Below are 14,541 nucleotides of genomic sequence, written 5' to 3'. Positions count from 1 at the left end.
CTCATACAAAGCAGAACATTGAGATGTAGAAACAGATTAGAAACCTTCAATACATGACAGCTGTTTTGCTAACTGCATCCAAATTAAAGCCAACGACACACAGTTGGACCAACCCTACGGCTTATATTTATAGGGTAGAAAATGGTCACTTGAGGGTTCAGATTTGGGGTTTTGTCTGCATCGCTCTGATGTCTGCACTGTCTCTGGCAGGTTCCCCAGAGTTGGATGTGGGCCCCGCTCAGCTCCTGGGCATTTATCAGCTCATCCACTGGACATTGCTTTGGGCAGCCTGTCTGTGGTGGGACTGAAAGATCCTCTGAGTCCCAAGCAACCCTCCAGTGAAGAGAAACACAGGAGATGCTCAAAATCTTGATGGCAAGCATCAGAGTGCAGGGTGGGCATGGCCAGCCAGGTCTCTGGCATGCAGAAGGGGACGGGGGAACAAGGACAGTGTCACCGCTGGAGTCCCTTGCATGCAGCATTAAAACATTTCTAGCGTTGAGAATTTCTGGTCAAACAAATGTGCTTCTGCATCACAAGTCTCATGTCTTTCAAGTTTGTGACTCTCTATCAAAATAAGGGTGAATGTGTTTGTGGGAAAGATGCGAGGGCACACACGAGGGCAGAGGGTGGCTATGGACACAGTTAGGAATTTCCTGGCTTGGGATTTACCCTCTCTGTATGCTCACAGGTGGCTGTGTGCTGCCAGGTTAAACCTGCCTACCCATAATTATATTATTGACGTAAAAAACGTTAAATGGGAACACAATGAAATCTTAACAATGAGGGACAATGGCCAACCTTTTTAATGTTTAAGCAATCTGGGCATTAAATAGGCCTAAGTAACTCCCTTAGGACAACCGAGTTTCCCAAAAATATTTCTAGGGTTGCCAGTGAGTTTAACTACTGTGCAATTAGGTTGCTCTCTTAATTAACTGTTTTTCTATCAAAGTTATTTTTTCCATCTGTGTGGTCTCACTAGGAAACAATTTACTAATGTCTGTCATCTGTCCAAGCAAAATACATCTACTAATATGGGAATTGCATGGAGTAGCACAGAATTGCTTCCTCCTTTCATTCTTTTAGGCAAGAATAACACTCTAAATAGCTCCTCAGATCTTTTATTAAAGGAATAATAAATTATTCTTACTGTCAAGCGACTTTCCCCCATGCCAGCTAGAGATAACCAAAGTCAATCTTTAATACAGAGAAGGCAGATTCCTGGCAAACAACGAAGGCAGTGACAGTAATTCATTTTGCTCTTTTTTTTTTTTTCAGCTTCCTTCGGCAGGGTGGTTTCAGGTGATGGTTGAATGTACAATGATCGGGATGGGGACAAATTGTGGCACTAGTTCTGGTGCCTGCAGTGGGTTGGGGTTTCTTGCTTTGATGGAGCTGTCAGAGAGCACTGCCCAGCACAGGGTTCCCCAGCCATGCCTCCACGTGTGAGCTAAACTCTTGCAACCCCAAATATCCCTTTGGGCTTTTCTGGTGGTTCTGTGTTTACCTCCCACCAACACAACAAGCTTTTGCCCTGCTATTGTTTGCCACATAGGTGTAGAAGTTGGAGAAGACACGCTGCGGGTCAATACGCAGTTGATGGGACATGGGACAAGGCTGGGACAACGTTGCTCCCTGTACCAGTATGTGACCTGCCACGAGGGTGGTTGTTACGGGGTTAGAGAAACCGGCTGCTGCCCAGACTGACGCCTCCTCACACCAGGACAGACGTCGCTTTTCCATGCTGGCAGGAGGGCAGCGCGTCGCCAGAGACGGGGCCAGGTGTTGGCAGCAAACAGGATTTCTTATTATTCCATATCCCACAGGACTAGCCTTTGTCACTGCAGGCTGTCTGCCTTCTTAAGAGTAATTTTTGGAGGGGAAATATTGATGTTTGCATAGGAAATCGTCAGGCACATTTTTAGGACTAATTCAATTGAAGCCCAGCAGGACCCGAGCAAATCTTCCATTTCTTGCTGCTGTTAGGAAACAGAAATCTCATTCTAATGAACTCAGCCATTTGCAATGTGTCCAGACCTCGAGGGAATGTTTTCAGTTAACAACTGAATTTTCAGTAGCAGTGGATCTTCATTCTTTACTCAATGATAATTCACTATTCCAGTTTATGAGCCTGAACAAAACACAATTTTCTTTAAAAAGTAAACAAAGCAAAACAACCCCCAGATATCAGGAAAAACAAACAGAAAATCTCAACCTCAAACCAACGTAGACTTGGGAAACAACTAATGCCAAACTTACACATGTATTTGCAAATATTTTCTTCTACTGTAGCCTCAGTCACTGGAAAATGACTTCCTTTTCCCTCAAGGGAAAACTGAAGTAGGATTCATATTAAAGGGAAGCACCACAAGTGTTTTCGGAGGAACCGATTCCCAAAGGAAGTCTGGAGGAGCAACACGTTTGTTCTCCTAGCACTCAAGGACAGCAGAGGACACACTTCTGGGAAATGGTGTTGAACACACTCCAGAACAGTAGCAGCAACCACACGTCCACACGAGAGCCTCCCGTCGGCTTCCCGGATGTCCTGCCCCATGGGAGCCCACCAGTGTCTGCAGATGTCCAGTATGCACTGGTGCCAGTGCTGCAAGGGACTGGCATGGAAGGGGAACCACCCAAGTGTGTCCCAAGTCTCGCCAGTCCTGGAGATTACTGAATTTTTGCACATCCCTTTGCCTGTACCAGGGCAGGTGATGGGATGCCCATTGCTGGTACCAGCTCCTCCCCCGCCTGGTGGCTCCACACGTAGCTGCTGGCTGTGTAGCAGCCCCGTGATGCCCGGCCATACCAAAACAAAGGGCAGTGGAGCAGAGAGGGCAGATGTTTGCGGGAGCATAGAATTGGGGTGAGCATCACACACACAGACTAGAAGAGCAGTGCCTTCCTGGGAAGAGAAGCAGGCTTAGTTTCCAGCGTGACTCAAAATGCAGGTGTCCTTGGACCACTCGGAAACACACAGCAGTGCTGCTGTGGGACGTGAATATTGCCTGGGTGCAGTTTCATTTACTGTGAAGCAGAGCTCAGTTCCTGGCCATGTTACTACAGAAATGTTAACAAAGTAAATTCATGGAGCGTGGAGCGAGAAGCACGTGTGGTACATGCTAAGAAACAGACAGAGGTGGTGCATTGGGTCTCTCTCTGTATACGTATAGCAAATGCTATCTTCTTGCACTCAGAAGAAACTAGTTGAAATACAAAAGACATTATGAAATATGTGCTGGAAATAGTGCTGCTCTGCCCCAGAGGGGAAGAGCACCCAGTGCCCAGCCAGGCAGCAGGGAAGGCCTTGGGCACGCACAGAGGGAGTTTCTTTCATTGCTCTGAGATTGGTACTCGGGTTTCTGGGGTGAAGCAAGTCAAGAAGCAGACCAGTCGCCCCCAGTGACACAGCTCGCTCCCATTTCCCTCTGTGAGGGAGGGCCGAGGGCAGAGCAGCTCTTGTGGCCATGTGTGCTTCCAAGGGGCAGCTCAGTGCTGCTCCAGTGCTTTGGCTGGCTGTTAGAAACAATATCACATATAGGATGCATATAGGGTGCAGCTTCAAACCCATGAACACAATTCTTACTGAAAGACCGCAGACAAGAGCTCACCACCCTCTTTTGTGGCAAGCTGGGGGATGTGGATGTGGTTTTCTGTGTCGTCACGTGCTTCACACTCCGTATCTCTTCTCAGGTGTGAGGAACTGGATGGTCCCACACCATCTGGACAGCATTTAGTTTTCTACAGAAAACAACCAGCACAGGCTGAAAAACAAACCACCAACAATAAAACAGGGCCAGCAAAGTCTTGGGACAGGGTCATGAGGAAAGGAAGGTATCGGAACAGTCTGGAAGGAAACTGGAGGTCTCGAAAGACTTTTGGTCAGATTATTTATGAAATGTAGGAAGTATGAGAAAAGTAAAACTTTGTGTATCTTGGCCTGAGGTTGAAAAGGAGACTTCCTTATCCATTCTTGCAGATGATTATGCTTTTGGTCCTAATTTTTCTGGAAAATCTGGTAAAAATTCACCATATAGCCTTCCTGATATTCCTATGCATCTCATCCCAGGTAACAAGGTCAAAACATTTGGCCCTATTTATGTTATAGGCGAGACTCAAAGAGTAAGCCTATAAATCTTCATGTATGTGGTAGGTACAAAAACCTAGAAAAAAAGAAAGTTAAAAATAAAGGGAGAACATAGAATAAGAATAAATGATACTTCAGATAAATGAAGGCAAGTAACAAGGGGACACTTAACAAGCAAAAACGCTATTTCCAGTAGGAAGATCTAGACTGGGCCTCAAGGAAGTGAGGAGAAGTCATGAGGGGACATTAAAATCTAATCAAGACAAAGTACTGGATGAGTAACAGCAGTGAAAAAGAACCTTCTGCGTTGATGGGATGTAATAAATTCCTTTAAAGTCAAATATAATTTTATGATTCGATAAGCTAAGTAGCAATGTTATGCTGTGGTGTATTAAAGGTGTAAAGAACACTGCTAATCAACGTATAGAGCTGGCCAGAGCTCTCAAACAAGGGTGTAACACAAAATAAACAGGTTATGGAAAAATGCTGGGAACCATCTCCTACTGCACAAATTGTTGTGAGCTGGCTTATCGGGGCTGCTGCATACCTTGTGGTTATGTCAGGGAGATGGAGGTGAGTTCAGAGGGGAGCCCCGCAAGCGAGCGCTTGTCAGGAGCAATTAGTAAGGCAGGTGGGGATTAACTGGGGGAGCTGCCTACAGCTTCCCCGTGGTGGGTCCGTCTCCTCCCAGCCCTGCAGCAGCGGGATGGAGAGGGGCACAGCTCAGCCCCAGAGCCCTCATCTCACCCCTGCCGTGCCCCTCCGTACCAGGGTTTTGCAGGGCGGGCACAGGCGGGGGAAGCACTCTGATGAAACGGGTCATGCCCCGGAGAAGCAGAGGGTTTTGCTTTATCTTTTCCGGGGGTGGGCTAATATTATGAAATTTCAAGCTGCTGAGAGAGCATGTGACTCTCACAGAATTTATGCTCTCGCAGCTGACAATTTTGTTTTATCATCCTGACAAGCAAAATAACCAAATATTATAGAAATGGTAGCTGTAAAAAACATTAAAAATCACTACAGAGCGCCTCTGGGCAAAAGCTAACTCATCCTTATTAAAATCAAATACAAAAATAAATATAAATCAAAATGTATATAATTTAATCAGAAGTCGAATTCCTTTTTTCGGGGACTTTCTGTGGCTTTGGTGAATGCCCTCTCCCCAGTACCCCACTGCAAACCCATGGCTGCAGCTGCCTGCGAGCATGCAGGCAAACGCAGGGCCCCGTTCTGGTCAGATCTGGGCTGTAATTCTTGGGGTTTCAGCTGCTTTATCCCCCCTCCTACAGCTTTCTGTGGCTTGGAGGAGTGGTGAGGGGAAGGGTGCTGCCAGCAGAGCTGGTACCAGGCTGGCAAGCTCAGAAAGCAAGGCAGCTTTCATTTCTGCCTTTAATTCCCCGCTTTGATGTGATGACTCTGAGCAGGAGATCGATATTCGAGATCAGGTCGGGAGCTATGGTGTTGTGCTCACGTGTGTACAAACACATGGGTCTGCTATTCCTCAGGATATCTGCAGGACCCTGCTCTGCTCTCCCACTGCAGTGAGATGTGGGAAGCCTGCCCGCTACTGAAACGCTGACAAGCTCAGCTTAACCCACGTCACTCCCGGAGAACAATAGGGGAAGGTTGTGCCAACGTCATCAGCACCAAACCCGGGTATCCCCAGCAACACCAACACAAACACCCATTGGGATGGCCCGGTCCTGCTCTGCATGCTGGAGGACACCGCTTCTATACTCAGAAGAAACTCATTTTTTTACTCACGGATAATCTACAATAGCTCATGCGACACCCAGACAAACCCAAGCTCTCATCATAATCTGCTCCAGATGTTGCGATGTAGTTGAGGAAGTGTCTGGGACTCCTCTACCACACAGGGCATCAATTTTTCCAGACACTTGAAAGTTAATAACTGTCATAATTCAGGCGAGCAGTTCTTGTGAAACCAGCTCTGGGGATGGTGCCTAGCCAAACAAATCCTGTTGGCGTAGCCCAGTGCTCTGACGTGGTGCACTATGCACGGGGCTATATATAAAAACCAGGAAGCAATCCAAGGGAAACGGCACACTTAGCTCTGCTGCAGACCATACACAGCATACAGTGATGGAGAAAGCTATTTCTGGCTGCTTTTTCCAGCAAATGTAAGTATTTTTGCTTTTAAACTAAGTGAAAGCTAACATACTTCATTACAGTCAGGGTATTCGGTGGTAATTTGGGTTTCAATGTTGTTCTCCTCTTCTATATGTTCTCTGACACAATTCCAAGAAGAATTTTGAAAGGAACTATTTGTTTAAGAGTAGGAGATATTTTATGTACCTCTCAGACTACAATGACATAACCAAGACCACTGAGGAGCTATTGTTAACTGGAATTTGTAAATTGTCTCAGGAGAACAATGTCGGTACAGATAAAAACCAGCACAGATGAAAATGCTAATTCAGGAAACCTGCCATGGGTTTGAGCTGAGGCTGCTACCTGGAGCAGGACTAAACAGAAGCTGTCTAAGTGTCACTGTCCACACGCAGCAACCCGCCTGCGGATGACCTGCAACTAAAACCGCAAGAGGCTGCTTTGAAAACCATAAATAAATAGATGACTTGGCTCAGGTTGCCTTCTTTGCCGGTTCTGGCCATTGTGGCAGGATGGGGGCAGCCATTCTGGAAGCAGCCCCTGTGCCCGTTTCCCTCTGGCCCCATCCCAGGCCTGATCCCACCTGCCTGGCATGGACAGAGGAGGGTCTGGGGATGGAGAGTGGCTGCTCTGCGCTCCCCATGGTCCTCTGCGGGCTGGCAGGGTTTGCCAGCTGGGGGAAGCTCTTTTATCTTATATGAGGGCTGTGGCTGCCTACTGATAAGGCCAGGACCTCAGCAATGAGGGCTGTACCCTAAAACTATCCTTGGTGCCTGTGGGCAGCACTCCCTCCTTCCCCTAAAACCTAGCCCATGCTCACTCAGTATTCAGGAGGGCGCACACCAGCAGGTACCAAAATTGTGCTGAGGGCCATTGAAGCTCTAAATGCGACTTAATGAAGGTCCAGTGCCAGGAATGTCTCCTAGCTCTGCTTAATTTACTAGAGCAGATGTATCCAGGCAGCATTTAGAGCAAGTACTGGGACCTGGGATGCTCTTTTCCCTAGGAACTCCCCCCAGCTACCCATATCTGGTCCCCGAGCCTTTCCTAATCCCTGCCCAGGCCCAGGGTGTCAGCTGTTTTCCTGTGCTGTGCCCAGATTCCTTAGGTGGTACGAAAAGCGTCCCCGCCTCAGGACAATCTGCAGCCTGCTGGTCGGGACGCTGCTGAGAGATAAACATCTCAATCCCCTGCGGCAAAGGAGGAAATCGAACCTAGTTCTGCTGCATTCTGGGTGGGAGCTTTAACCACTAAATCATAGCATGAAAGGGGTGGAGGGAAGGAGCCACAGCAATGATCCCATCTCCTGAAGCAGCCGTTCCCTGAAAGGAAGGACACCATGGACACGTCTTGAACAGAAAGTGGGAAGGCATCATCCTTCGGGAAACTCCAGTTCCTCTGCAAAGTGCTTTGTGACCTTACCTGAAATGTTGGCAGCGTTACGTAAATCACCAAAGCTTTCAGGAAGGGAAGATGTGAAAAACACTTTGAGCTCCTGAGCATCTGGACCGGCTGCTTCTGGGCATGTCCTCCGGCTGTACCGGCTGCTCAACATCCTTTTCCAGTACTCGTCATTGCGACAGTCTGTGGCTCATCACCAAGACCTGGGGTGCAAGATAGGACCCAACGCCCAGAAGCTCCATGTTAAAATGTTCCATATGGCCGTGATGAAGATCTGTTGTAAATTCATACTTTGGTGTCTTCTTCGTTTTGAACTTCCATGAAAAAAAAAAAAAAAAGATGGAGGAAATACATGAATGGGCAAGCTCACTGGAGCAATCTGGTTTTATCAGCATGGCAAACTTCCTCTTGATGCAGTTTATTTTCCAGTGAAGTTTTATTTCCACATTTTACAGAGATGTAAAAGCCCGAAGTTAATGAACTGCACATTTTCTTCACTCTTTCAGCTGCTCAAACCAGTTTAGATTTGTTTACTACTCTTCATCTGGGAATCACAGCCTTGAGTTTAGCTGGTCTTGTGGCCAGCTATGTTGTTCTTCAGCACGCAGCAGCCTGGGTGAGGTTATGTGTACTTTCCACCATGTGACAATTCATGGCAGTGACCAGTTGTCATAATATGAGCAAAGATCTTTAAGGGAAATCATTTGTCTGCTCAAAAATCTACTTAATATTAAAATATACAAAAAAATAGGCTGCAGTCCAAAAAAGGGGAAAATGTTCTTAATAATACCTGTTCAAACAAGGAGCAGCTTGCTTGAATAACAAGATAAATCAGAATTCAACTACACATACCACAGCTTGGCTTTCCTCCATTCCTAGCCAGGAAGAGGTACAAGCTTTCACACTGTGGATTGGGATGGTTTGTTCCAATAGTAGATCCTCATTTCATCAATGCTCTCTATCCAAACAAATGGCCAAACCAGTGCTCAGAGATTAACCTTTCTCTTCACCTCCTCTTTCATCAGCAGTGAAGCAAAGCCACTTCTTTGTAAGTTAGTTTACAGTAAAGGGACTGAACTGTCAAAGGGCTTTGTTTTAATGGAAAGAACAGTGAATAACAGAAAGGTTTTGCTTTTTACAGAAATTGAAGAATCATTTTTTTCTAGTTATTCACTGCGGCAAAGTAGGGTAAGACGAACTGTATCACAATTCAGATGGAGTAAAGCACTAAATTTTTCCTACTTCTTTGGAAAAGGATTCCACTAACAAGTTGGCTCAGATATATAAAAGAAGACAAAAGGTGCATATGAATTTTGGATGAGTCAAACTGGTATAAACCGAGCCTCAACAAGCAACAGGAATCCCACCCTTAAAAAAGTTGGCTTGAATAGTACCTTTCATAGGAATTACACAGAATTATCGCTTTTGCATCATCTCACCAAAACAAAAAAAAAAGGCAAGAACTAAATCAGCCACACGGACCTGTTAGGTAACTCTGCAGGAAAAGCTTTGTAGTACAAGCTCCAGGGTGCTTATATTAGGAATACCAGGAACTTACATAAGGAGATAGGTGCTAAAGTATAGAAGAAATGGTATTGTTACATTTAGCTAAATCTGTGGTCACCTCACCAATGATCTAATTTTAGAGCCACTACTCAAAATAAAAGGGAATAACTGTCAAAGTTTTGTGAGAACAGAGTCTGGATAAAGATGGGTTTGGAAGCATTACAGCAAACAACTGAGGCACAACTAAACGATGAACTCAAAACACAACACAAACAGCCTTGTAGATGACTCAAACAAAATTGTTAGTGTAACTATAACAGCAATATTATTTTAATGATTGGAAATAGTGCTTTCTGAGCAAAGAGTACATTGCTGTGGCCCATGGTGTCCTCAACAAATAAACGTTCAGGTGTGACACGAGCCGTAACTTTAATATTATCTGAAGAGATGGTTCTTGACAAAATCGACATTATTTCATTTGTAGGTAGGGGTTATTAACATTTGGTAATCTAAATGCTTTTCAGTGACGTGAGAAATAGGGCTGAGAGGCAGCTGAAGTCCATCGGCCTACCAGCAGATGATGTCTGTTCCTCCCTGTACTCCTAACACCCACCCAGTGTGCTCCTGAACACTCCCAATGATGGAGGGTCCACGATTTCTCATGACAAACTATTCCAGAGCTCGATCATCCTTCCTGTTAATGCTCTCCTTACTTGTGATCTGAATTATCTTAACGTAAATTAAACAAATGAGCGTCTCCTGTAATCCAGACTGCGCAACCCCGACTCCCTTCCCTCTGTATCATGTTTTATCTCTCTCATCACTGTCTTCAATCTCCTTGAAACACCGTCAGCAATCAATACTCTCTTGAACTGCTGACCTCAAAACTGGTTTCAGCGCTTCAGTCAAGACTTAACTTGTGCCAAGCAAAACTGAAGACTCATCCCATGTATTTCCAGACACTGTTCCTGCCTGTGCATCGCAGGACGGTCCCTGCCTTTTCCCAGCGCGAGTGTTGCTGACACGAGCTGTGGGTGTTGCAACCACCACAAGGTGCAGGCTGTACCGATAACCACGTATGTCTGCACTGCCGCCTACGGCAGCCGTCCTCCTCCCCGGGCTTCTTCCCTCTCCCTCCCACACCTCCGTTCCTCCTCTCGCTCGCCACGTCGCAGGCACCAGCTCTCGTCTAGATCTGAAACTGTACTTGCAGATTCGTGGTAACAGACTTAATAAGCAAACTTAATAAGCACAAACTCTAATACCTGTTGTAGTTAATGAGAACGCACAAAAGGACAGATGTCTGCAAGATCTGATACAGCATCCCTTCCATCTCTGATAATTAGCCTCTTCTTTTCCCACCTTGCTGTGCATGACTTAATCGTTGTTTTGTCTAGTCCACATTCCCTTAGCTTGTTCCTTTGTAGGAATGCTTCATGAAGCAATATTGGAAGTCTTAATAAAATTCAAGACATATAATGCTTGCTGATTGTTTTCTCCCCCGTGAGATCTATTATCCTTCTACAGAAGGAAGCTGAGATCATGTAATAGGCTTTATCTGTGAGAAAACCACATTATTCTTCCTTATGTACACTCTATTTCTTAGATAACAATGCGTTTGATTATTTCAGTCATTTTCTGGGAACTAGCTCCTCTTGCTCTTCCCTTTGAAAGTCAGGGACCACCTTTGCTATTTCATGTTTTCTGGGGCTTCTTTAATTTTTCTTTTAAGATTTCCCAGTGATATTATGTTGAATTATTGACCCAAAAAGCCAAACAGAAAAAAAAAAAAAGCTTTCTTAATGAAAGTAGCCCTCTTCTGATCTTAATTTTCCCAGGAACAGTCAAGTCATTCCAGTTCCCTGAAATGACCCCTGCAATAATTACAAGAAAACGCTATAATTCCCAGGTTTTATATGCAATTTATTTAATAATTGATGAGCTGTGAGGATTTCACATACTGAATGACTCTGAAGCTGGGTAACTGACCAAAGCCGCAATGATGCTGGATTGTGCAGGATGCCAGCCGGTGCCTGTACCAAAGCAGGTAATATAATGCTAATTTTCTGCAACATATTCCACTCATCTTACATGTAATCAACTTTTTTTATATGCATTCCAGGTATTCTTCCCTGACTAGTATTTCTATGGAGAGAGACCACATGAAAGATCTCAGAAGATACCTGGTACTTAAATATATCCAATACCTTGTCCTGTCTTCTTCAAATGCTGTCAGCACCCTTCTGGGCTTGCTGGGCAGCTTGTACGTGACAATCATCCTGCAGTCTGCAAAGGTTTCATCCAAGTCCACCACAGTTCTCATCGCGAGTCTAGCAAAAGCAGACATCCTGGTTTCTGTTAGTGTTGCTGCTGAAATGGTCGCGTGGACCTTTGATGTTGCTATCTCATCTCCAGCATTCGCCTCGGCCCTGCTGCAGAACCTGCTCACTGCAAACGCACACATCAGCGCCTTGCTGCTGAGCTGCGTTGCCCTCGAAGCTTACTTGATCACCTTCTTCCCCACAGAGTCTCGCCATCTGCGGACAGTGAAAAATGCCCGACGGACTTCCAGGATCATCTGGCTCTTGGTAGCCGCCGAGTGCATCCTGTTCCAGACAGATGACCTCCTGAAGGCCGGCAGCTCTCCTGCTCCCGTCTGCAGCCTCTTGGTGTTTCATTTCTCCAGCAGGGCCGCAGCCCTTCTCAGGTCCCTCAGTTACTTCCTGGGCATTCTTCTAAGGATTGTCAACGTGTACTTCTACTACAAAATATTTTTCAGCATGTCCAACAGATCTACACTAAAAACAAAGTAGTGCATATTGCCAGAGAAGGCAGTGCTGTGACACCAAACAGAAGACACTTCAATGCAAGCTCCAGGTATTGGTTTGAAAACCATTTTGCTGTGTTTGTGCTAGCAGCCTGAGCACAACGCGGTCCCGCTTTGCATGTTCTCAATCTAGAGTTTGTTCACTGTGCAGGTGAAACAAACGACATTTCATTCAGGGTTGGGAGAAGTGAAAAAATCCAAGTATTTTTATATAAAAAGGGTGCTTAGAGGCTTACTCAGGGATCTGTTGAGCCAAGAGCTGTATAATTGTACACTAAGGACATTGCCTATGTCCTAAAATCTTGCTAACCCAGGTGAACCACTGGGACCAGCAGGTAGGATCAAAAGACAAGGCGAGCCCCAAGCTGAGCTCATGGGCTGGTCCCATGGCCAGCATCAGCCCCGCCACGAGAGTTCGCAGGACAGAGCGAGGCAGAGCTGCCACCTTGGTGTGCCCATGGAGCTGCTCCTGGGAGGTGACCACAGCAGGGTAGTGTCTGGCACATCCCCAGCCAGAAATGCCAGAATGCAACCGTTTGCTGCAGCCCTACAACTGGAGAGAGGGCTTGAGAAAAACCCTGTGCTGAGTACTCCGTGTCCTGTACCCGGAGGGAGCTGGGATTTTGGTGGCTGTGGTTTCCGAGGCAGAGAAGGACACACAGGGGTTAGCAGAGGTGTTCCAGGCGCCTTGGGGGTGCGGAAGAGCAGGGCCATGGGTGCTCCTCTGACCACGCTGAAGCTCAGGTGGATGTGTGACAGAGCTGCTACCCGGCTGTGGTGATTCCTGGGGTCCCCTCGAGGCACTGGGAGGTTATCAGCGAACATAAAGTACCCCAGCTACCTCGGATGCTCCCTGACGCACAAAAGCACACAGCTATGTCCTCCTGCACTGTGTGGGAGACGGCCTCCAGCTTCAGAAAGGTTTTAAATCATCTGAGAACGCCTCCCGGTGTTGCCTTGCCTTCAGTATCTATGCCTCAGTTTCCTCGTCTGTGTGGCGGGGATGGGGATAACTGCATTTTGTCCCCCCTCAAGGGGGCCGAGAGATTAAACTTCTGCGGCATGTTCTGCAACCCAGGGATCATAAAAGATGGAAAGAAAAGCGAAATAAGCCCAAATTAACGTATTAATAGCCCAAATGCTGCATAGAGCCTCCCTCTGCCATGTTTCCAGACATTCACCTTGCCAGCTTGAACACAGCAGTAAAACTCTGCCTACCTGAGAAGGAAAAGACTGTGGGGCACAAAGCCCAAGTGCAATGGATTTTGGTTCCAAGCTGCCCCCCTCCAGGCTGTGTTAGGTCCTCACACGCAAACCTGTACCCGTGAGTACCTGACGTGCCCCACTAGCACCAGCTCCTGGGCAATTAGACCGTTAGGGCTGAAAACTGGATCTGTGGGCACTTGTCTGAGTGGCCTGTGATCCAAGGCGACAGGAGGCCCAGGAGCTGTCAATTAGAGATGAGACTTCAGAGAGACAAAGCAAGCAGCGAGTGCGGAGGAGTTTCCTGCTCTGCTCCTCTCACCAGCTAGTTTCTAAATTTCGCAATCACACTCTTTGTACTTGGTCTCAGAATTTTTTTTTTTTCCCCCCTCCTTCACCACAATAAACTTGATCCTCCCTGCTTCCTTTCCTCCTTCTCTTTGCGTTTCTTCACGATCCTTGTTACACTCCCTGAGAAAGGGCTGGATCATTGCTTCTACGTCAACAATCAAACAGTAATAATGTGGATGCACTTGGCTGGCTCTAAGAGGCGAAAGCACTGAGCTCTTACCTACAACTGCTGAAATCTTTTAAAATTGTCTAATCAGTTTGGCTGCAGTAACAGATTAAAAAAAAAATAGAAGAAGAAAAAAAAGATGAATATTTTTATTATGGAAATTCAAAGAAGTTTGCTGTGTACGTGCAGTTATTTATGATAAATATTGGTGGTGTCAGAGCTCCTGTCTGCAGAGATGTGGACAATGCAGGGCCAGAAGAGAGTGAAGAGTGCCTGACATGTTTCTCAGAGGGCTCAGAGGAAGCACTGCTGAGGGCTGGGTATCGAGCAAAAGCAGAACAGAAACATAATCAAGTCACTTAAAAAACTTTGATGCAATCCCTTAAACTAGGATGTTGCCCAACAAAGCCGATTTCTTCCACAAGAAGGACATATTAATAATTAGAGGTACTGTGACGTGTTTGTATTTTGAAAGCCTGAAGTACTACTTTCATGAGAAACTAAATGCTACCTGAAGTGCCGTAATAAATAAAGTTCTGTTTGTTAAAGCATACGCATTATTTATTAAAAACGCGCATTCTTTCCAAGGATCTTTCACCACTACACTTCCAGCGTTTCCTACAAAAGCCCAAGCAGATGCCTGACCAATCACCAGTGGATTGGAGCTTTTCTTTTGCTGTATAAGGCTTACAGCTTTTTTAATCTTTGAATTCATCACTTGGTTCGAGATTTTTTTTCTTGCTTGGCTTTTGTGACAAGTGCCTTTGCCCTCAGGACAATCTTTTTCTTAAGAAGTTAATGAAAGCAAATACTGAGAAAGACTTGGCTTAGCGTGTAAAAACAAGGTAATTACAGTAAAACACATCAGATATT

The 14,541-nt window shown here is 45.9% G+C and overlaps 1 protein-coding gene across 1 annotated transcript; it reads left to right on the top strand.

Moving 5' to 3' along the window:
- Positions 1-6,144: 6,144 nt before the first annotated feature.
- On the top strand, positions 6,145-14,218 carry LOC118245595 (G-protein coupled receptor 183-B-like). The gene is made up of 2 exons (XM_050713443.1): positions 6,145-6,225; positions 11,244-14,218. The coding sequence occupies exons 1-2, from the start codon at positions 6,188-6,190 to the stop codon at positions 11,932-11,934; spliced, it is 729 nt and encodes a 242-aa protein (XP_050569400.1). The 5' UTR covers positions 6,145-6,187; the 3' UTR covers positions 11,935-14,218.
- The last annotated feature ends 323 nt before the right edge of the window (positions 14,219-14,541 follow it).

This window comes from Cygnus atratus, chromosome 13, assembly GCF_013377495.2.
Source record: "Cygnus atratus isolate AKBS03 ecotype Queensland, Australia chromosome 13, CAtr_DNAZoo_HiC_assembly, whole genome shotgun sequence".
NCBI lineage: Eukaryota > Metazoa > Chordata > Aves > Anseriformes > Anatidae > Cygnus > Cygnus atratus.
The sequence above is the reverse complement of the archived record's forward strand: the minus strand, read 5'-3'. Positions and strand labels throughout refer to the sequence as shown.